At 38.1% G+C, this 21,568-nt stretch overlaps 1 protein-coding gene and 1 long non-coding RNA gene across 2 annotated transcripts; both read right to left on the reverse strand.

Moving 5' to 3' along the window:
- Positions 1–526: 526 nt before the first annotated feature.
- Positions 527–1,345, reverse strand: LOC136279805 (uncharacterized). The gene is made up of 2 exons (XR_010717010.1): positions 1,041–1,345; positions 527–809 (listed from the first exon to the last, which is right to left on the reverse strand). It is a non-coding gene; the product is annotated as an uncharacterized lncRNA (long non-coding RNA).
- A 12,915-nt stretch (positions 1,346–14,260) lies between these two features.
- On the reverse strand, positions 14,261–16,832 carry LOC131772371 (forkhead box protein E4-like). Its single transcript, XM_059088271.2, has 2 exons — positions 16,103–16,832; positions 14,261–14,937 (listed from the first exon to the last, which is right to left on the reverse strand). The coding sequence occupies exons 1-2, from the start codon at positions 16,716–16,718 to the stop codon at positions 14,717–14,719; spliced, it is 837 nt and encodes a 278-aa protein (XP_058944254.1). The 5' UTR covers positions 16,719–16,832; the 3' UTR covers positions 14,261–14,716.
- Positions 16,833–21,568: the final 4,736 nt, after the last annotated feature.

Here is a 21,568-nt window from a genome sequence, read left to right on the forward strand (position 1 = left end):
TCCTGCCGAGCACTCATTCCATCGTCTCCAGAACAGGTCGGCTTATGACTCGCTAAGTTGACGATCTAACAGCGGTTAGTCTATGAAGAATTCTGCTTTTTTTCTTTTTTTTCGCTTACCGAAGAATCACCAATCTCGTTTTCTAAGCAGGACGTTTCCCCTGTAGCAAACCTTCATTGTGGGTTTGTATACCGAATGAACTACTTGTCGAGTTGAGTGAATCCAACGGGTAGGATTTGTGCCAAGTTTATTTGTAGAGCAAACATAGTCCAAAGTGCTACGAAAACAGTGTAACAGACTTAGCTCTCCGCTATCTATTTTGACTGCTCCCTTGTTGTTAAATAAGATCAGTGAAGATAGTCAACAGATGAACATGTTTTATTGAGAAGTTTGCGAAGGCTTTCCACAGGTTTTCGATGTAAAAGGAACCTCGAACTGATCTAATTTTGTTCCTTGCCCCGGGCTTTTTTTTCGTGATGGAGATTTTGTGAGCCGAAATTAAATTGGGCTCGTGCTCTCAGGAATATTGAAATACACAGTTTTATTTTAGCATCGGTCACTTCAGCTCTTAACTTTGTTCTTAAGGAAAGTAAAGAGACTGAAAAAAGTGAAGTACATAATTCTACACGCTTTGTTCTTTAACTTGTGAACTGATTTAGTTTGAAGACCTTCCCTCTCAATGTTGGAGAACTCATCATTAGGAAGGATTTACAATGTACGGTGTCAAATGTATTTGTAACCTTGAAAGTTTGCGTGTTCCGTTTAGCCTGTAAACTCGTTCCTCTTATTGCGTCTGTCTGCCTATTAATCTGCAATCAAAGCTTTGGTTTAGCATGGTAATACAAATGAACACATGCTGGTTAAATTTGCCTTGCGTAGTGGAGTGGCCATGCTCGTTCTGCCTTGTTGTCACAAATTGAAGATATACGATTACACTCCGCAAAATGACAGCTGTTCAAGAAGAGTTCAAAAAACTACGCTAGCAATTAATCTGGCAGATGCGTTAAATCAGTATTGAGAAACGCTGCTCTTGTACTTGCCTGTCCAAGAGCTTGTAAGATAAAATCGATGCTGAAAATTTCCATCTCCATTGACTTAAATACTTCCTCGAGATTCGGATAGCGCTTAAGCGTGTTTACATATTTCTAAATCTATCGCCGTGTCCAATTGTTCAATTTTACTTCAGCCGGCCAGGGTTTTTTTTGCAATAAGAAAAGAAACCGGCGGATGTCCTAGCAATTACTTTTCTACGGAACTGTTATCTCCGTATGGTGGGTGGCATTCTCATTAGGGAAGAAGCAAATGGCCCGGCTTGCGCCAAAGACCCGTCTACGATAAAACTCATATGGCGATACCCGTACTGTTGTCTCAAACCCGGCACAGCCATTTGTTTGTAACCAGGCATTTGTGAAACATTTATTTACCCAAATTGTCTTGTTTAGCTGTTTCGTTTTTTAGCTGTTTTGAGTTTGAAAGGGTTAATGGCAAAACGAGCTGTCTTGGAGCCTTAAGTATCACTCTCCGATGTAATTGGCTATTAGTCATCAAAACACGAAAGCGGGCCAAAGGTTGCGGGCTAACGCATCAATTAGGGTTTAAATCCTTTGACAAATTAGCCTTTCATGAACGTAACTCTAGAAGCAGATACGGTTTCTTCACAAAAGAAAACAAGCAAAATGCTTCGCCTTAAACTTTGGAGAATATCAAGTTACACTTGACTCTATTGTGAACAGTGCGTTATCACATTGGCTGCCCAAAAACAACTCCTGATTCTTTGAACACGTGTTTCTTTGAGATCAATGTATGCAGAATCAGTATATTTTTATATCAGCGTGGGGACATGTGGCTGTAGGTTTCCACGTTTGGGTTTCAGTGAATAGTACAAAAGATACACGTGCAGTATTGCAGAGACAGGAAGTGATTTTGAACAAAACCTGCTATCGCCTTTTTCGTCAGTGCGTCTGCATCTCTTCACTGATTTCAACGTTTTAAAAGTCAGCCATTAAAACGCTGAAAGATTGCTTTCTTGTGATTTCTATCTCAGCCGTGATCTTTTGATCCTTTATCTTCCTTTAGTTGAGTACTGTTCAGTTCATGTCAAACGCTAAAGGCGGATTTGCGTCAAGAGCTTGTTGGTTTTGCAACAACAAAGCAAATTGTTTTTTAAAAGTTTTATAACGCGTTCGTAACGGTTAAGCAACATTTTTTAAGAGATTTCGCGCGCAAAATGGAGATATTAGAGTTCTGGTCGTTTCAATCGAAATTCATCCTTTAATTGATATCGTTATCCTCAAATCATCCCTTGGCGGCTTGCTATTGAAGCTTTATATTTGATGTATTTCCTAAGCGCCCAAAGGCTGAGATCGAGGACTTTCCCGTTTCGTTGGCAGTCCTAGACTATTAAAGATAACGAGAAAGAGATTTTTATTTATTCTCAGAGGTTAGTGTTAATTTTGGGAATTTCTTGAAGGACGAAGACGTGTCATCGTTGGCCACGTAGCCTTAATTCTTGTATTTTCAAACCGTTTCACATCAGGAAAGCAGTTGGAAGCCTTTCCAACCATTATTGGACTTTTTTAAGAGTCATTTAGTTAACCTCAAAGGACACTCGTGGTTAGCACATGATAAAATGTTTCCGGATTCTTGCCATTGCGTCATTTCACGGGCATAAAATGGGTTACCATTGACGTGGGTCCAACATGGGTGCGCCAGGCCTCCTTGATGAAAAGTATGTGGGCGGGTTGTACCCGATTGTTTTCATTGAGTGTCAAACTGTTAGTGAAGTGGACGAACAAAATTCCTTTTTGAGAAATTCAACGAGTTGAATAATACACCAGAGGCTGTGTGTCTCTGCGGGTTTGAGAGAAGCATTTGCTGTGTAGTAAGTTAGTAGCTTGACTTTCAAAGGATATCTGCATCCCGTGCCTCGCCTTCTGTTAAAATTTAGCAATACCGCCCATCCTAAGTTAAATGGAATAAGTTAGAATGGGATTGTGTATCCTGTTTATACAATTGTGTTTTCACCAGCTCAAAGACTTGATAACTTTCTCCCACTGGTTTTTAGACTATTGGGATAAGTAAAGTTCCAACCGGTCTGCGAGACAAGCACGACTTCTTTTATACTTAGCTTGTGATCGAGTTGAACTCTGATGTGTTTTTTCTTGTGACGGACAGATTTCCCGCTGATTCCTTTCTGTCGTTTTCTACCTTGTACAATGAATACACTTTTCTATTTATTTTTAAAAATCTCTTGTCTGCGGTATTAATGTGCTATGGATATGAGAAATGTATCGCATTTACAACTCAAATATTCCCAAAGTTAACCAAATGTAAAATTCGTAAGGATACGATGCTCAGAAATGGGACAAAATCGGTACTGAAAATGTATACAGCATAAATAGTGGTTATGAAAATTTATTCTATTAAGTTTTAAGCGCTGTTTGGATTTTCGCCGATAAGATTTTCCAGACATGCAGTAAACAGTTGGTAACCAAAACCTTGCAATTATGTTCCTCTCACAGTCCTTTGTGGGGGTAAAATGTTTCTAAATTTGGCAATGTTGCAAGGAGTGAAGATTTCAAAGGTCAATACCGTATATTTTTAACAAATAATTGTTTAGCTAATGTCAAACTGTTAGCGAAATGGACGTTCTAAATTCCTTTCCGAGAAATTTAGCTGAAGGACATGTACAGGGGGCGGAGTGTGTCTACTGACAAATTCCACTTTTGCAGCAAACGTTCTCTTCCAGGAAAGATTAGTTTTTCAAACGCAACAAATCTGCTAAGGACAACATCTGTTGATTTCAATTTGAAGTATGGATAAATGGTGGAATGTCATGGTGGCGTGATGTTTAGAATTTTTATGATACTTGCCGCAAATCTAGTTTCTATCGCGCGGCGAATTTGCTCTAAGGAGAGAAACAAAATCATTGGGTTATCAACGGACTTAAGATTTAGACAGAGAAGTCATAAAGAAGGATGTAGTCCCTGGATCTCTCAATTTCGTAACGAATTAATCATTATTTCCTTTTTTTGGTCGGTGTTGAATTTCCACCGAATCCGGCGATTAAAATACCCATGATCAAAGTTTTTATTTTCCCACACTGACGATGTGCGATGGTTTTTCAAGTTCGTTTTTGAAACTTTGTAAATCACGAACAGGGGGAAGGGGTATGTACAATCTTTTCGCTTGTTATCCAAACATTCCAAGTGGGTTATTACGCTGGTAAACCGATAGAAAGTGCAGGCTATTGATTTGATGAAAATGTAATTCAATTTTTTAAAGTGTTTACTCGTGAAATAGCGATAGGTTTTTGACCCATCAGGGCGCTCGTATTTACTTTTCGCAGTATTTCATCCATATGAATACCCCTTCGTTGCCGTCCAGTTCTGGATAGTTTTGCTTTTCTTAGAAATCAGCTTAAAATAGAGTGACACACCTTCTGAAGCCCTTGAATTTCCAAAATCGAACATTTATTTAGCCTGGTTGAGAAAATTTGTTGTTATATCAGGATAACGCCGTTTGGCTGAAAATTATGTCTCTTTTCATCATCTGCTTGTAGAATGATATTTAACTTATGGAGATGCTCCTTAAACACATGAAGAGTCACTTCTGTGAGTTAGAGGGTAGCTTGCACGCTTTGCTTAATTCCAACTTTACCAAGTGAACAATGATTGGCCAATGATTGGTCCATTGAACAGTGCTGTCTAGGGACGCAGCAACATGGTCTTGGGTTTCGTATCTCTATGCTCGCCCTTGCCCTTAGAGTTATGATTTAAATTCTCCCTTTTTCCTCACTTGATAAAATTTCACGCGCGAAATTCTGATTAAATCTGGAAAACAGTTATTGAGGAACCACTGTTTGGATATGTCATTACTTAATCCCAAAATATTTACATGCAGTATTTTTTATTTTCAGTAACAACAATGGTCGAAAACATGTCAACCTGTAAAATAGCTTAACTTTGCGTTGTTAAACTTCACTGATCTGTTTAGTTTGCTACATAATCTCAATTTTCTGGCTTTTATTTGATCAAGTTACTTCTACTAACTTTTTAAGTTCCTTCTCGGCTATCTCGTTTTTTGAATGTTTCTGGGTAAACAGGCGATTGCTCAAGCCGTTAGGACGCTCAGTATACCGGTTTCACTTTTCACAGCTATTGGCAACCCGCTACCTTTCATACAAATGGTCACCTGTTACGAAAAAGTAGAATTGGAGTTTAGACATAGGGACTTCGAGTGCCTATCGTTTGATTAACAAAATGTGTGATAAACTGCAACAATCGGTGGTCTTTGACGAACAATATTATAAAGATATGGCACCAAACGTAAACAAATCTTTTTCCTGGAAATGGTGTGCTCCCATGTGTTATCTGGACGATTGAATTCTCTTCTATAAACCGGAGTACGCATTGATCTGATTTTTTCTGTTTTGGCACATTTTTGTCCGTATTTATCACCGACTATCACGCTTAAAAATTTTGTCAACCATTACAGAATGTAATTCTCAGTTTGCACTTATTGCTGTACTTTTTGTCAGTTAAGTCAACGAATCCCTCTACAACAGGTGTTTTATACAAATGAAAAACGAGGGTAAGTTTCTAAAGAAACTGTGGTGCTGCGTCGGTGGGAGAGTGTAACAAGGTAATTTGGTTTTATCAACTGAGTTGATGATGTAAATTAGCCACCGTAAAGAGTTTCTAAAGCTGACGTTTTCAGCTTTAGCCCTTCGTCATTCGCTCCGACAAAATGCTTTCACTAGTATATTTTTTCCCACATTTTCTTAAGTTCCCTGAAAATGGGGTCAAGAAATGTTAAAATATGTCTCATCAGGTTCTGATTTCTTTACGACTTTATATAAGTTACCATATCATCACAAGAGTTACTGTTGATAAACATTATAGCCTCTGAAAAGCGGCGTTAATTAATGCTGAATGTGCCTTCAAGTCGAAACGAACCCGGTGACCTATATTTTTATCTCCGAATTGTAATCATCTCTGTATTCAGCTCTCTGCCAGATTTTAGAAAAAAAATATATGTACATTTGGTTCAGAGCCATCTTAAATTATCAAAAAATTGAGGTGGCTCTGAACTGTATGTACAGATAATCCTATATCTCGTTTAACTGATTGCAACTCAGTGATAAAAATTGAGGATCACCAAGCTCGTTTTTGAGTTACTGGCTTAAAACCCGTAGATTAAAGCTGTATTGTTGCACTGGAAACCCTTTTTGTAAGAAAAATTGTAACAACCAGTTGAGAAATAATTGGGCCTCTTAGTATTACAATTTCAAGGGAAAGAAACAAAAATTCAGGAACCTATAATCCACCAAAAAAACTGTTGTTTAAAAAAAATGAAACCACTTTGAGTCACCATGATCGGGAACAGTGCAGGCTTCCCCTTTTTGCGATTTTAGGCAGAAAACCTTCTCAACGATACGTAAAGTTACATGAATTTTAGTAATTTTGAGGTTTTACAAAAATTTTTTCATGCGGCTCACATGACCAAGCCAGCGCAAGCGTCTCTGGGCGAGCAAAGCAAGCATACTGAGTATTTTTGCTGGTGCCAGAACGTTTTTGTTTGGGACACGATCATGCCAGGTGATGCCCAGGATCCGTCTAGGACAACGCAGGTGGAAGGCATTAAGTCTGCGTTCTTGGCGGAAGTACAGGATCCATGTTTCGCTGCCATAGAGCAGCGTGCTGAGCACGCAGGCTTTATAGACCTTCATTTTGGTGTTGATGGTCAGCATGGAGTTGTTCCAGACCCTTCTGGCCAGACGGGGCCATTGCCGTTGCTGCCTTGCCGATCCTTGAGTTCAGCTCAGCGTCTGACTATTCGGCCACAAACTCAGAGTATCAAGCAGTGCGGCAACCATACAAAAGTGTTTGGTTTAGTTTCCGTGTAAGACTACCGTTTCACATTTATTAAACATTTACCTGTACTCCCCATTAAACTAACGGGCGAAATGAAAACGTTTTTAATTTTTTCGTAGCCTGAGAAAAACGCAGTATGCCAGCTCATATTACACATTTTTTCGATAAAGCTTTTAATTGGACAGCTTAGTAAGGCGAACGGGAGAGCAAAAAACTGTTAAGATAGACTAAAGAAGTCTAAAAGGTGTGAAATTTCATGCTTTTGCACAGAGGTAGTCACGGAAAGTCTTAGGGAGGGCATTTATTCTTGAACTTCACGGTTTCAAATCAGTCAGCTTGTGGAAACAGATGCCACTTAAAGACATTTGTTTCTCTTGCCGAGGAAATACATTGGTCTGCGTTCCTGAGATGACGTGTAAACATTGCGCAGAGAAATGCGTCTGCTCCCTCAGACTAGGAGTTTAAGAGGCTTGGCTGGTATAAAATCGCAATTTACCAAGTACCTGTCTCAATCAGGTTAAGAATTTGAACATCTCAGTGGCACGACCGAATTAAATTCTCACTACACTCTTTATTTTCGCGCTGTTATAGACACAGATGGCGTCAACACGACAAACAGAGGGCGTTGCAACAGAGCCTAAAAACTCAACGACTTTCTGTAGATTAAGACTCCTGATTTGCGTTAATCACGAATGCCGAATTTTATATATCTCTCACGCGAACCACTACTCGAATTAAATCCTAAGTCTTGTACCGCGATCTTAGCTGAAAGATAACTGGGCGTTAATGAGCTCTCTACATCCTGCCTTTTATAAAAGGCATTTCTACTTACACCTTAGATAAAAGAATAAAATCCAAAACAGATAGACTAGATACTTTCCAAAATTGAAGAGTCCTCACATTTCATCATCAATTTCATGACCTGACAAGTGAGACGTTATACTATAATTTAAGGCAAAGCCTATTTGAAAAGTAAATCAATTAAAACTAAATCAATCATTTTGAAATTCATCAATCAAATCCCCAATGAAGTATTTCCTGATTACAGCTTTTCAATTTAAATCAAATGGTTTTGAAAGGTGATAGCGCTTTCTAGAACCCGGCGTTTCATCTATAGAGCTTTTTGTCGATTACATAACCAACAGTGATCGAAAAAACAGGAGATAACTAACAAGTGATAAACCGGTCTAAAGTTAGCCGAATGCGTCATTTCAAAGAAGAGTCGAACAGTACCAGTATGGCACCCAAAAGACTTCTTTTGGCTCATAAACGACGTAAAACTTCCATTTCACTCTGGCTTATTCGGCCAGCAGGCCTTGCGGGTTCATCAAAGTTTCCTTTTAGTTTTTTGTTTCTCTTGATACGCTTATAAGCTATAAAACATGCTGCAGCTAACTCTATTCCAAGCCGTGTGGGTGTTTGTAGTGACAAAGGAGTTGAAACTGACTAATGTTTTGAGTTAGCTTCTCCGACAAAGTTTAACTCAATAGGTAATTTAAGTGATTTAGATCAGACAGATCAAAGTATCTAATATGTCCGGCCCCGTCCAATCGGCTTCGCGAAATTAGGTGGATTCATTTTTAATCATTAGAAATTTAACCCTTTCGGTATCCCTTTGATTACAAAAAGGTTGAACATATTGCTGTTTGATCCGGGATGTAAAACAGAACGTCTTACAAGGTGAAACTGAATTACCTCTTTGGCTCTCTTTCAATTTGAGATTAATTTTCTTTTTGAACGCTTGTTTTTGAAAACAAAACAATGTTTTGAAAATATACGTTAACAAGGATACTAAATGGACAATTCAAATTCTGATGGCAAACATATGTTCTGGTGTTTGAGAGTGATAACTCTCTGGTTATCGCCAGTTTGCAGTGATACACTGAACATGTGGAGGTTTAGTTCGCTATCATGGTGGCAAAATAAAACTGAACAAGTTTAATTGAAAGGGAAGAACGATTGAAATTCCGTCGAGGTTAGTAAGTACTGTCAAGTGTAGAACGTTTAAACCGTTAGTTTTGAACTAAAGTGTCTCGTAATGTAAACACTTACATAGATTGGGTTTGAATACCAAGGGTGTGAACTTAAGTCCTTTGTTATCAACACATTTTTGAAAAATACCGCTTCAACCATTTTCACAGTTGACCGGCGATTTACACCGGTGTACAGATTGGTTCCAGATATTTTATGTCTTACTCGATGTAGAGGTTTGATTGATTGATTGATTGAACAGTCATTTGTGCGTTTAAAGAAACAGTTAAAGAATTAATCCCTAAAAAATTTCACAAAATATGTAATTGACTTGTTCAAAGCAATAATGAGCAACAACCTACGTTGACGGACAGTGTATTTGGTGAGGGCGGAGGCTTCAAACTAACACACTCTTGAATTCCTTACGTCGTTGTTTTGATGTCAAGCAAAAGGTTTGAAACGAAATTGTTCCAAACTCCCACATATTTTATAAAGTGAGCGTGTGTGAACCAACTAAAGACAGTTTCCCAAGAAAGTTATGCAAGTCTTTTTATTGAGGGAGGACTTAATCTGATTCTATCATCAGTTATGGAATCAAAGCATGTCTCTCCTTTTAGATGTCACTTAACCATTTGCTTTAACTAGTTGTATGGCAAAAACTTTGCCATACCATCAAATTCTTCCCAATTCCCAAATTTTTCTTCTTAGAGAATGTTTATGAACCACCACATTAGACCAATTTCATAAAAAGTAATACGTCTTTTTATCGGTGTAATAAACTTTCTGATTTTGAAAATGATATGGAGCCGAAGCAGCCACGTGAACAAATTGTGGAAGCTCCGTTTGGGCGTTGAGCTCTTTTCTATGACTAGTTGCATGCCAAAACTTTCGTATTCTATGAAAGTTAAAAGATGCGGCAGTCTTCCAATTAAGGAAGTTTTGATTTTTAACCTCTTTGGTTTTCGTTTGTGCTTTCCAAGATAACCAAGAATGCGACATCCCTTGCTGTCCAGTAATTCCGGCAAAGATTTTGCACATGCGCAAAAGCCTCGATGATGAAGACTTCTGGTCATAAGACCTGGCTGAGCCACCTGTTTTTGGTCTAATATAGCTCTGTGGATATGCTATTTGTTAATTGGATGATAAATGTGACTTTGCAAACAAGTTAACCAAAATTTGTTAATGGCTTGTCTCTGTGGCAGCTTCAGGATGCGAATTTCTCGTTTCAGGGAATCGTTTTTTAGTTACAGGATCATTTCATGTTATTTATTTTATCATAGAAATAATTCATGTTTTCTTGGGTAGTCTACTTCTAATTTGCGATATTCGTGATGGCTGGCGTCGCTGTTAACAAACAATTACTTTTTGAATCATAGAGCGCTTCTCGATCCCGAAAATCGTAGAGTCTAAACCAAGGTTATTACAACGGACAACCAAAATAAAGGTAAATGTCACAAGAAGTTAAAGAAAAGTTGAAGTAAAAACAAGTAAGCCGCCTCAAGCGCGAGAAAGCGCAAATAAACAAGTGGTCTGTACTTATTGTCTTTTACCTGATTGGTTTAGCGGAAGGCGTGCATTGCAAAGAATTGTAAAGCAAAGCCAATGCAATCCCAGATCTCCTCGACGCTCATTTAAAAAAATTTCTTTGCTTGTAAAAATCTTATTGGAGCCTCGAATGATTTTGGTTGGTGAAAATTTTTATACCTCTTCTGCGAAAATCGCAAAAACTGTATTGTCTTTTTTTCCAAAAAATAGCTACTACATCACGATTTTGCTTCTTTCTCGGAACTCTTGAACTCACTGATATCCAATGTACTAAAAAAATTTAACAAGCATAAAGGGACAAGTTTTATCCCTAGCAACGAATCGCAGTTATGCGCACAAATCGCATTACTTGTTCACTGTAAAGTCAGAAAAGCACACGCCCTCAATTTTTGCCGATAGCCTTAAAATTCCTCCAACATCTTTTTTTTTCTTTTTTCATAACTTTAAAAATTTCCTTGGCTTTTCCGCTCTTTACATCGTTATCATGGTTTTACATATCTTGCATGTGTTTTTCATTCATTCCGGCAGCGACCTTCCTTTTGACGAGCTTTGGTTGCAGATTTATTTAGTTTGAAAGTTGACATTCTGAGCGTTAGCTCTGACGAACGGCTAACTCTCGTAACGTCAGCTTGGGCAAACTCTTTACGGTGGCCAATTTACGTTATCAATTCGGCTGATAATACTAAATTATCCTGTTATACTCTACCACCGACGCAGCACCACAGTTTCTTTAGAAACTTTTCCCCTTAATCCACTTCTCCAATTGTTGTTGTTTTATTCATGGTTTTATGCTTATTCAGCGGAGCATTTGGTACCGGTTTTTTTGTCCCTTTTTTTATCACTTAAAAGCACGACGTGATTTCGTCCTTTGTGTACGTGTCAAGAAATGGTCTATTGTTCCGGCTCAACTTCTCTCATTAAGTATTAAACAATAGTCCTTTTGTTATTTGTAGCGTTAAGGAACTTTGGCCGAAGCGACGCGAAAAAGTTCGTGACTAATCGGAAAAAATTTTCGGTGTATTTTTAACCTCTCTCTGCGTACTTTGTTTTTTTATCGGACAGTTTGTTATCATGCTCGTGATAAACAAATCGGACTTCCGCTGCGCGGTCGTCCGATTTTGTTATCACTCGTATGATTACAGACCGAATTGGACTCCACTCAGTCCTAATACCATTGCTTATTATCCACACAAAGAATTAGGTCTGACTTGCGTAGCGCGCGCGAGATATGAACTGCTCTCGTGTATGTGTGCCCCGGGAAACATTTTCTCTGCCCTATTTGATTAGTTACATAGCTTTGCTTCCCTTTTGACAATACCCGAGGTCCCTTGTCATTTAGTCCAATGAATACAATCTTTATTTTTCAGTGATAAAATTACAAAATCACTAAATAGCAGGAACGCTACTGCTTCTTTTACCACCATACCCCTTTATTTTGGTCGACTTCGTAGCCTTAGCCATGCTGGAGTAGGGTTTCGCGGTTACTGAAATGAAATGTATGTCCGAATGCTAGGGTTATGCTGTTATGTTAGGGTCTCATGCAGTGGGTGCTGAAGTGAAATATATTAACTAACAATTCTCTAAGTATGTTCTTTTTCTAATAAATTTAGACAGAGGTAGTTAGCTATTACGTCTCCTTGGCGACGGTATCAGTTGAGATTAAATGCCAATTGTCTTATAGCCAAGGAATTGAACATCGACCATCAGAAAATGTAAAATTTCTTTAATCAACCAGTCAGTAAGGTCAGCCAATGTTCGCCATCAAATCTATTTCATTGTATACTCATTAGAGGAAGAACTGATAGAAATAATAGGTTTGGTGTTAACGCCGAGTTTATTTGTAGCGTATACAAATGAATGCTACATCCGCCGCTTACAAAGTGCTCCGCTCCGGAGAAACAGGCAAAGAACGTAACTGCTTGAGCAAATTTTTTTGTGGTCTCGAAGACCGCGACCTTTAAGAAAAAGGCTCGAGTTAACGTTGAGCACATTCTTTTTTGGGATAATTAAAATTTACAGGATTTCCTTCGGCTTATAGTAATTTGACCCGCGACACACCTAAATTTAGAGTAAGCAAGACCACCCTTAAATTTAAATCACTCGACACTAATTTGCTGTCACTAATGGAGAGCCAATTTCATTACTTCTGGTTTTCAGTTTGTTCACTGGACTTTAGCACCTTGATATTTCGTCTGGGAGAACTATAAGGTAGTCATTATCCCGAGATCTTTATATATTTGCAGAAAAACTCATTTGTGTATTTCTTGTCATTCTCCTTCGTTGTATTGATCCTTTGATAATTCCAGTCATCAGCAATGCAACAATCTCTCTATTTTCCCCTTGGGAAGGAGACATCAAGACAGCTAATGACCGGATGATCTTTTCCGCCGTTGTACATTGTCCTTTTTAAACACAGGAACCTATTTCGAGCGGCAGAGGAAGTTTTGACACTTTTCTCAACTTCACCACTCCCGATGTAGGTAGTTCACGTCATCGGCGACGCCCGCATTAATCTGGCCCTTGGGCTAGTATCATGGAAAAGTAAATTCTTCTATTTTGGGGTCGTATTGTCTCATTCTTAAAGCAGGGATGGTGAGTGTGATAGGAAAAGTCTCACGTATAGGCTTTTTGAAAGGGTTTTTTGGATGCTTTCGTTTTACAGTGATACTGTTGTTGTAATGACGTTTTAAATATGTAATACTGTGGTTTGATTATCCGGGTGAGTGTATTCCTGAAAAGGACTGTTGTCGGTAGTGGTGACTGACGATTTGACAACCTAAGCGGAAGTTATCATCAGCGTCAAGTCTTATCATCATCACTTGACTCTGATGATGACTTTCGCTCAGGTTGTCGAAACGTCAGTCACCATTACCGACAACAGTCCTTCTGGCTCAGGACTACACTCACCCAGACGATCAAACTACACTATTACATGTTACCCTCGGGTTGAAACCATTTACTGTTTTAAATATAACAAGCGCTTCTTCTGAGAAGTAGTTTTCAAGTTGGAACTGAAAAACTAATTCGTAAGAGCAATTTAAAATCAATGTATCTTTGGGTAGGAAAACTCTAGACACCATCAGTTTCTTTGTTGATCCTCCACACCCCAAAATCAGTACGCATGCGTACGCAAGCTCTCCATACTGTTCCTTATACATTTCTAATGTTAGTTACAAGTCTTTCAAGAAAAATTTGTCTAGCATTGATGTTTGATTTAGGATTTTAAGGGTCAACTTCATCTGCCAACGAGTTCCGATATCGATAAAATGATTGTCAATGTCGGATGTTACGAGAAGATGCATTTTTCCCAAACTGCCATCAAATTTGATCGTTTTTTAGATTTTTTTTGCGTGAAAAAAAACTATATTAGCGTATAGAGTGGCATGTTGCTCGCACCAATCAGATCGCCGCATTAGGGTATGTATCTCGTACCAATCAGATTGCTGCATTAGGGTATATTTTTTTTGGCACTCAACATCTAAGCGTGAACACAACAATTAAGTTGATTCCATAGTTGTAATATGTTCACAAAGTTAAAAAAGTAAGATAAAAATGTTCGAATCTAATACTTTAACGACAGAAGAAGGGGGCTCTTATTCGAGAGGAAGCCTGTTTAAAATTCAAGTCAACTAAACTGGCGTTTATTCGAGGGAGGTGCTTATTCCATGAATTAAAGTAGGTTTTTTTCCGCTGTGAGATGTCTGCAGTCAGGTCCAGGAAAAGAATATAATTCTTTGCATACTTATTGACCTTGCTGTGAAAGTAGAAGTTGCGCATGTTAAGTTACCAGTCTAAGTCAAAAACTTACGGAGTACTCTTCCCAACATTTAACATAACTATTCAGCTCTTCTTTAATACGGTATGTCAACTCTTTACGTGTTTAATTTAAACTAAAAAAAAACTGAAATAACTTTATTGTTTGCTGTTGCGGAGTTTTCTTCGGTCGCTTTTGTCGTTGGCCATGGAACTTTATGGTGTAGGAAACAAAAACATCACGCAGTTACTGTAATTAGAAGCATCTTTCGGTCAAACTGTAACAAACTTACAACTGTTTGGTAGATTATGAACAAGAATACAACTTTCCCCAATTTTCAAATGACTGGATCAACACATTTAGTCGTGGATAACTGGTAGTTTCCAACTCTCTCAAGTTTCCAACGCTTAAAATACGGTTAGGTAGAAACTTGGCGATCTTCATAGTCTATAATGAAATCCAGTGAATGAAAATTTTGGATAATTCAAGAAGAACAAAGCTCGCTTTGCATCTGTACGTCAGATGCCGCTTAAAAACTTGGTCCGAAACTCGTGATTCAAGCAAATATGTGTCAAATACAATAAGGATATGTTACAGCTTGGGTTCTGGGAAGATAGGGATAAAAACTTTTGTTTTGATGAGACGAGTCCACGTGAATCCAAGATGGCGGACCGAAGGGCGTGTTCTGTCCAAGGTAGCGCGGCTGGTCAGGGAAGGCACTGACTCTTCGTTCCCATACATCGTGTTGATAGTCTAGAATGCTTGGATGATCAAATCCCTGCCCTATACTTCCTGTAAATGTAAAGCGGGAAAAATTGAGGTTAAATTTTTTATTTCCTTTCAACCTAACGAAAAAAAAAAAAAAGGGAAATGTGGTGGTTGACTGAAGTGAGGGAGAGAAAATAAGATTTAGCGACTCATGTAAGTCGCTTCTGGTCTGCTAAGTGCCCACATTGTCTAGAATGTAAGGTGATACATTCAAAATCATTTTGAACTAAGGGCAAGAGGACTAGGACATGTTGTCTTGCAAGAAAACGTAAATCTTGATGTAACACCAACAAAAACATGTATGGTCGTCGGTGTGGAAAACTAGTATTTAATTCCTGCACGGTATTGGAAGAATTTAAAATGGAAAAGAGGAGAAAACCGCTGAGGACTTAAGCGCTCCCAAGTAACCTTTTTTTCGTATTAAGGGTGATTTTGAAAAGCTTTTCAAGTCGTTTTCACGCGGTATTTCGCGACGAAAATTTTTGCTAAAAGACACAAATTTGAAATTGATAATTTGTAGACAAAGAAGTTAGATTAAGACTAAACAGCAGCAATTAACAAGGGTAATTAAAGAAAATAATGAACTTAAAACGATGTTCTAATGTTTACAAAGTCATGCACACATCGGCACATGGCCCCTTCATGGGGATTCTACGTCAGTTTTGTTTAACTCTTTGTTTATCGGTGCAAATCTGGCTCGAGAGTGAGAAGATTGAATAAAAGAAGTTTATTCCGTTCTTGCTGCATACGTTCGTTTTGTTGTTGTTAGTCTTTGAATAAATCTACAATCCGCGGCCAAGTTTCGTAAACTAGGTGAAGTTTAGTATCAAAATGTACGATAATGTACCTTTTGAGGGTTTCGTATGACGCAACCAAATCAGATCTACTAGATTTGTTATTAATACTTTTTGGATAGATACTACCACAAAGTTTGACTCCGTGGTTATATAAAATATTTCATTTTTGTTAAGCTTCATTATAATAGTAGCTACGTCCCTATAAATAGTACTTAATAGTGTCAAACTGGAGTAAATATTCTTAGCGCGGTGGTCTGCCTGTTCTTGCGTGTCTGGATGTAAGAATGTTTGCTGCTGTACTTACTGTAAACTACCCCGGGGAACTGTCTGAAAAGGAGTTAATTAAATTACTTTTTTACAGTTTAGAAAATTACGCCTTATTGCCTTCATACCTTGCAATCTTGATTTGACGCCAGCAAGCATCTGATGACCAAACCTTTCGTCGTTTCGAACTCTGTTTTCATTCCTCAACAATCTGTCTATGGAGAACCTGTCAAGATCGATATTTCCCTTGCCCTGTGAATATACTTCTGGGTTGGACTTAATATGGGGGTTGTTATCAACGCCAGATTTTAACGTCTTGCCGATAGCGTCTCGTGCATGTACTTTGCTTTCGCGTCCGTCTAAGTAAGCCTTCTCTTTCACTTTTGGTTGACGCTTTCTTCTTCTTCTGAAATTGCCATCTTCGCTGACATATTCTTCTAACGAATCAAGCAGCACTGTCCAGTAATTATCCTTTCCCCAAGGCCGCGACGGATCCTTCAAAATTTTTACAAAGCACTTATTAAACGACAGATTATGTCGTACCGAGTTCTTCCAGCCCCGGTAAGATCCGCGGAAAAACTCGTAGTTCTCCACCAAGTGCTCGTTGATCTCAGTGAGCGTTAACTTCTTTCTCGGTGAGCTGAGGATCGCTGTTGTTATCAGTGCAATATACGAGTGGGGGGGCTTGGGTTGATCAGCTCTGCGGCCGGCCTTTCTGGTCTTTACCAAACTGTCGGACATCATTTCCAAACTGTTGTTTGTTTTGAGATTAACGCTAATGCTTCTCAAGGAGCTCTTTGCACGAAACTGTTCGCGTTATGTGATATAACTAAGCGGATCACCTCCAAGTCACTGAGTTGTCTATAGCGACTGTTACAATTCACAAGTGATGCTTTTATGTACTTGTTATTGCACAAACACAGGAAACTGTCAAACAAAAGCCAGCACACCACCCACAAAGTTTAATTAAAAACACGCTGAGTTTACGCACTCCGCGACTTTGAAGAAATACCGTGAGTGTCTGATGAAACTCGACACCATAAGCTACTTAATTCAACCGCTATCGTAACGATACCCTCTCAAATTTTTCTGATCCTTTTTTAAAGTTTTCATTGTTCATGACACAGAATTATTTAAGCATGCATAAGTTCAGTTTGTTCATGTAAATTCGCTTGCCTTTCAAACTGGTTACAACTGTTCGTGAAATTATCTCGATGGTTATAAATCATCAAATCATTTGTCATTTAGATTAAAAACGGCGAGAAGGCTTTCATGAGTAATTTTTAAAACAATTAACCTCTGATCCCCAACAAAGGATTTCAATTCCTTCCTTTTCTTTCTATTTTATTAGCAAAGTATTAGATCATTACGATAAAGCCAAACTGTTATACCTAATCAAGTCCCAAATCCTTGAAACCCAATTCAAATATCCGAAGTAAACAGGGACACTGTGTTTAAGGGAATGTTTTTCTCTGTAGCGCGGAGGAAAATCAGGCTCCCTTCCTGTCTTCTTAATTGCATTTTTCAAAAGGAATCGATTAACGTTATCGAGTTATCGCAAACCATATCCCCCACGCCTTAAACAATTAATATTCCTCAGAACTACCTGATACAAGAGACTGGGAAAAGATTTCATTCCGAACGGAAGTCCTATTTTTAAATGTTCGTGAGAATAAGCTCTGTTGATTACTCTTGTGAAAAGCAGATCCTCATTATCACTTTTGATTTGAATGTAACACTATCCTTGCACAGTTATAACACTTTGTTTATTTAAATTTCTTAAAGAGTGCCTTTAAAAACATTGCCAGTTCACTCCGTTCCTTCTTCCATAAAAAAAATTCACCTTTTTCTGTCCACATCCTTAATATTTCCGATGACAAGCCTTTGAAATACCGGCTTATGGTTTAGCAATTGTGCGCGATCGTTTTCTAGAGATCATTTCCGCAGATATCCGTGATATTCAGTTTTTAATGGGAAGCGATTTCAGTACAATAGATCAGCTTAGAATCTGCATTGTGGTCATATGCAGAATGAGGGTTTTTTTCAAAACAATAACACCCGATTAGAGATTCAATTGATCTTCTCCAGAGTAGCGTTAATTATTTATAACAACATGTCATTTGTTAACGTAACTTAAGTTAAAGGGGCTTAGGCTTTTAGAAGGATGTGTAGCAGTTTCATGCAACCCTGACCCCAACTCATTATCTCGTCCTGGCACTGGTACTTGGTGAAACAACGGAGCTGGAAAGGACTTCATTAATTTATGGATATCCTAAGTATACTGTAAAAGAAAAACGTGTGCTTCGGAAACCGGGAATACCTAAAGTCCTTCAAAGTTCGATCCTTATCATCCTGTCCAATTTTATCATGTATTTACAGGAATTAGTTCTACAGTCGGAATCTGTCAAATGCAACAACTCAAATGCAAAAACTTTAAACAAACCCATGCCCACTCTTGCTTGTAATTCTATTAGTACCCGAGTCTTACGAAAACACGGTACAACACTTGTTATGCATGTAGACAATCTCTAGTTCATTGTTCAGTAAGTCTCGCATACAACCAGAAGAAAAAGGGCAATGTAGGCTTACCAGTCTATCCATCATGACCACACATACATTAGATATCAGTCGGAACAGTGCCAGCTCCAACATTTCAGATGGTTTATCAGCTGCCAAATTAAGATATTCTGTTTACCACATTTTACTCCAAAACCAAAACAACTTCAGAAACAAAAAACGATTCTCTTCCAGAAAATTGGAAACTTGACAATATTATTTTGATAGCAACAAAATATTTTGCGTTTCCTCCCTCCGGGATTTAACGATCTTGTACAGCGTAGATTTTGAATTTCAAGATTTTCTAGAATTTATAGTCTGTAAGCAGTCCAATTTTCGCCTAATCAGGAAGGGGTGAACGCGCTTCTATATATTCATGGAATTTAAGGATAAAAACGCATAACGACCTTCCATTAAAACTGCAGTCGGAAAGGATTTATGAATTAATAGTAAGTAGGCGGTCCGATAGGTGAGGTTTAATGAACTGGATTATTTATTGCATCTGAAAAAAATAAGAAAATAGAAAAAAAAAACGCAGCTATACACAGCATCTCTTTGTCAAAGAGTAATCAAATTCTGAAGCATTGTCTCTTGCACGAATCTCTTTCGGAGCAGTTGTTTACAGAAAGATTTTTCAGGCGATAATGCGTTTAAAACTAACTAGACACCTCGTTTCACATACCAAATAAAAAATTAACTGTAAACTTGGAAATTAAATCGTTATTTTCCTTCAGCAAACCACAAAGGAAATCGAGGGTTGGCAATGTCGTAAACATTTGCCGATTCAACGAATGGATATTCCTTCGAGGAAATGGCTCGGTACCTGCCTTTCCTTGATCTTAAACGATTATGTATTTTTAATCTCCAAATTGTAATCTACACAGTACACACGGAGAAACTGTGTGGATCGTAAATTGTTCCCGGAAAACTTATTTGAAGCTGGAGAGGGTTTTATGTGGAATAATCCTTGTCAATGTAATAACAAGTAGCAAATACATACTTCCATTTTGTCTTGGAGAACTCATAGATCACAAAAAACATTTTTCTGTTAACGCAGCAGAACATTAAGAAAAAAAGAAACATAATTTTTAACTTGTATCTGTTGAGCTGCACAGAGGGAGCTACATGAGGGAAAATTCTAAAGATATTTCAAATGAATACAAACACCTTTTATTTTCTGCTGGACCAAGGATGGAAGAAAATCCCCCAAATCCGCAAACATTAAAACCCGCAAAATTCCATGTCATGTGGTAATTCATCTTCCCCGCCCATGTTCATACAATTTCACGGCCTTAGTTTTAAACGATTTTCTCAATACTCCGTTCAGTAGTTGTTATGTCTCCCTCACTTAAAAATCCAACTCAATGCATGAGAACGCACTTCATGGTTTGAGGGTGTTTTCTGATGTTAGGCTTGGTCTGCCTTTCGTCTGACTGAGTAATATAGTTTCAGTTGCGGTATCCGTACGTGATATAATCAAACAAAAAAATTGCGACCCGTTTTTATTTTTCTCTTCTTTTTTATGCGGAAATGGCTTAGATAGAGGGAAAGGTTCCATTCCTGCCTTCTCCTTAGTCCTGTTGTAAGTTTTAAGCTAATGGAATCGCTCGAAGTGTATTTTACATAGTCACCAGTCAAAGGGTAATCCAGTTTGAATTACTTTATGCCAATTTGAAGGTGATAACGTCATGTTTGTTAAATTTATAACAAATATTTATATGCAATGATTACTAAAAGATTGCTGACTGTGCAACGCAAGATGACAACGACACTGGTTCTGTGATTCAAAGAATATCCCTGAGCTGCATGCCTTCCCAAAGGTAACTAATAGGGTAATAATCTATGAGATTAACACTTCGATCCAAGGGGTAAAATTTTGAAAGGAAATTATTAATGAACTGATAATTACATAAAACGTTTATCGTTCTCCAAAGGTGTCAAACCTAATTAACTCCAGGTGTAAATATTATAAACTTCCCCTTTTACCACCAAGTAACTTAGTAGCTCAACGACTTGGTTTTCGGTGCCTTTCGTAAACTTACCACTTGAAACAGGCGTGTTTTGAGCACGAGTTTAAAGTGGTCTTTGGAACAAATATGTCACTAAAACATGTCACTAAATTCGGCGTTTTTATAGACTTGATGAGCTCAATCTTTTAACTAAACTTCATCGTTTTCTTCAACGAGCAGAATTATCCTCAGGGAACAGCAAAACATTAGTTTGGTTGGAAAGAAAAGAAGGGAACTAGGAATTATAAAACAAAAAGGAATAAGTATGGTTAAGAGACTGTTCATGTTTAAAGGGGAGGTGAGGCAGCTAATATTTGGGGGAGCGATATTTGGAATATTTTGAATAAGCCCTCCCTCCATTATTTCAGAATGTCGCTTGACAACAGAATTACGCAAATTAAGAATCTGTAACCGTTAAAGCGCTACAACACTTAGTCTTCCATTTGAACGTTATAGAATACAATAAAGTTATGTTTTTTGACTAAATCAGGATAATCTCGTGTTTTTGCTAACTTTCCTACCACTTTTTTTTTATCTAATTTCTTCGCCTGATCCTTTCCCTTCTCCTTCACTTTTAATGGGAGAGCCTCCCCTTTGAAGTCTTCTTTCGCTTCCCTTCTGCACCACCCGCAACTGCCCCATAAAATACGAACGGTCCCTTACGATCATAAAGATTGGCACAGGTTGCGTCGTGTAAATTTGGAAACACTAAGTCAAAGTTTCAATACGTAAAAATTGTGTCGTAATTTCTTTCACTGGAGTTGTACTTTGTTTTTGTACGTAGGTAACAAAATCAGCCCAAAAAAAAGAAATGACTAAACGAGCATCTCGGAGGCAGGTCAGTCTGATATGAAAATAATCCAAGAATGATCTAATCTCACCATCGAAAATTAAATTATGAATTTTAATCTGTAATTTTCTGTAGTTTGGTCGACAGAGCTCAAGAGAAGAACCTCCGTTTGTTTTTAAAATTATCGACTTAAAAAAACTCCAGCTGTGAAGTTGATGCAAACACGATGTGAGAATCAC

The sequence above is a fragment of the Pocillopora verrucosa genome, chromosome 3 (assembly GCF_036669915.1).
Source record: "Pocillopora verrucosa isolate sample1 chromosome 3, ASM3666991v2, whole genome shotgun sequence".
Classification (NCBI taxonomy): Eukaryota; Metazoa; Cnidaria; class Anthozoa; order Scleractinia; family Pocilloporidae; genus Pocillopora; species Pocillopora verrucosa.

What these genes read in the sequence shown, in the direction of transcription:
- LOC131772371 (XM_059088271.2), bottom strand. Translation starts at nt 16,718, where the DNA reads ATGATGTCCGACAGTTTGGTAAAGACCAGAAAGGCCGGCCGCAGAGCT. An exon ending in CGTCAAATCAAGATTGCAAG is followed by an intron (nt 14,938 to 16,102) that starts GTATGAAGGCAA and finishes TTACATTTACAG; the next exon opens with GAAGTATAGGGCAGGGATTT.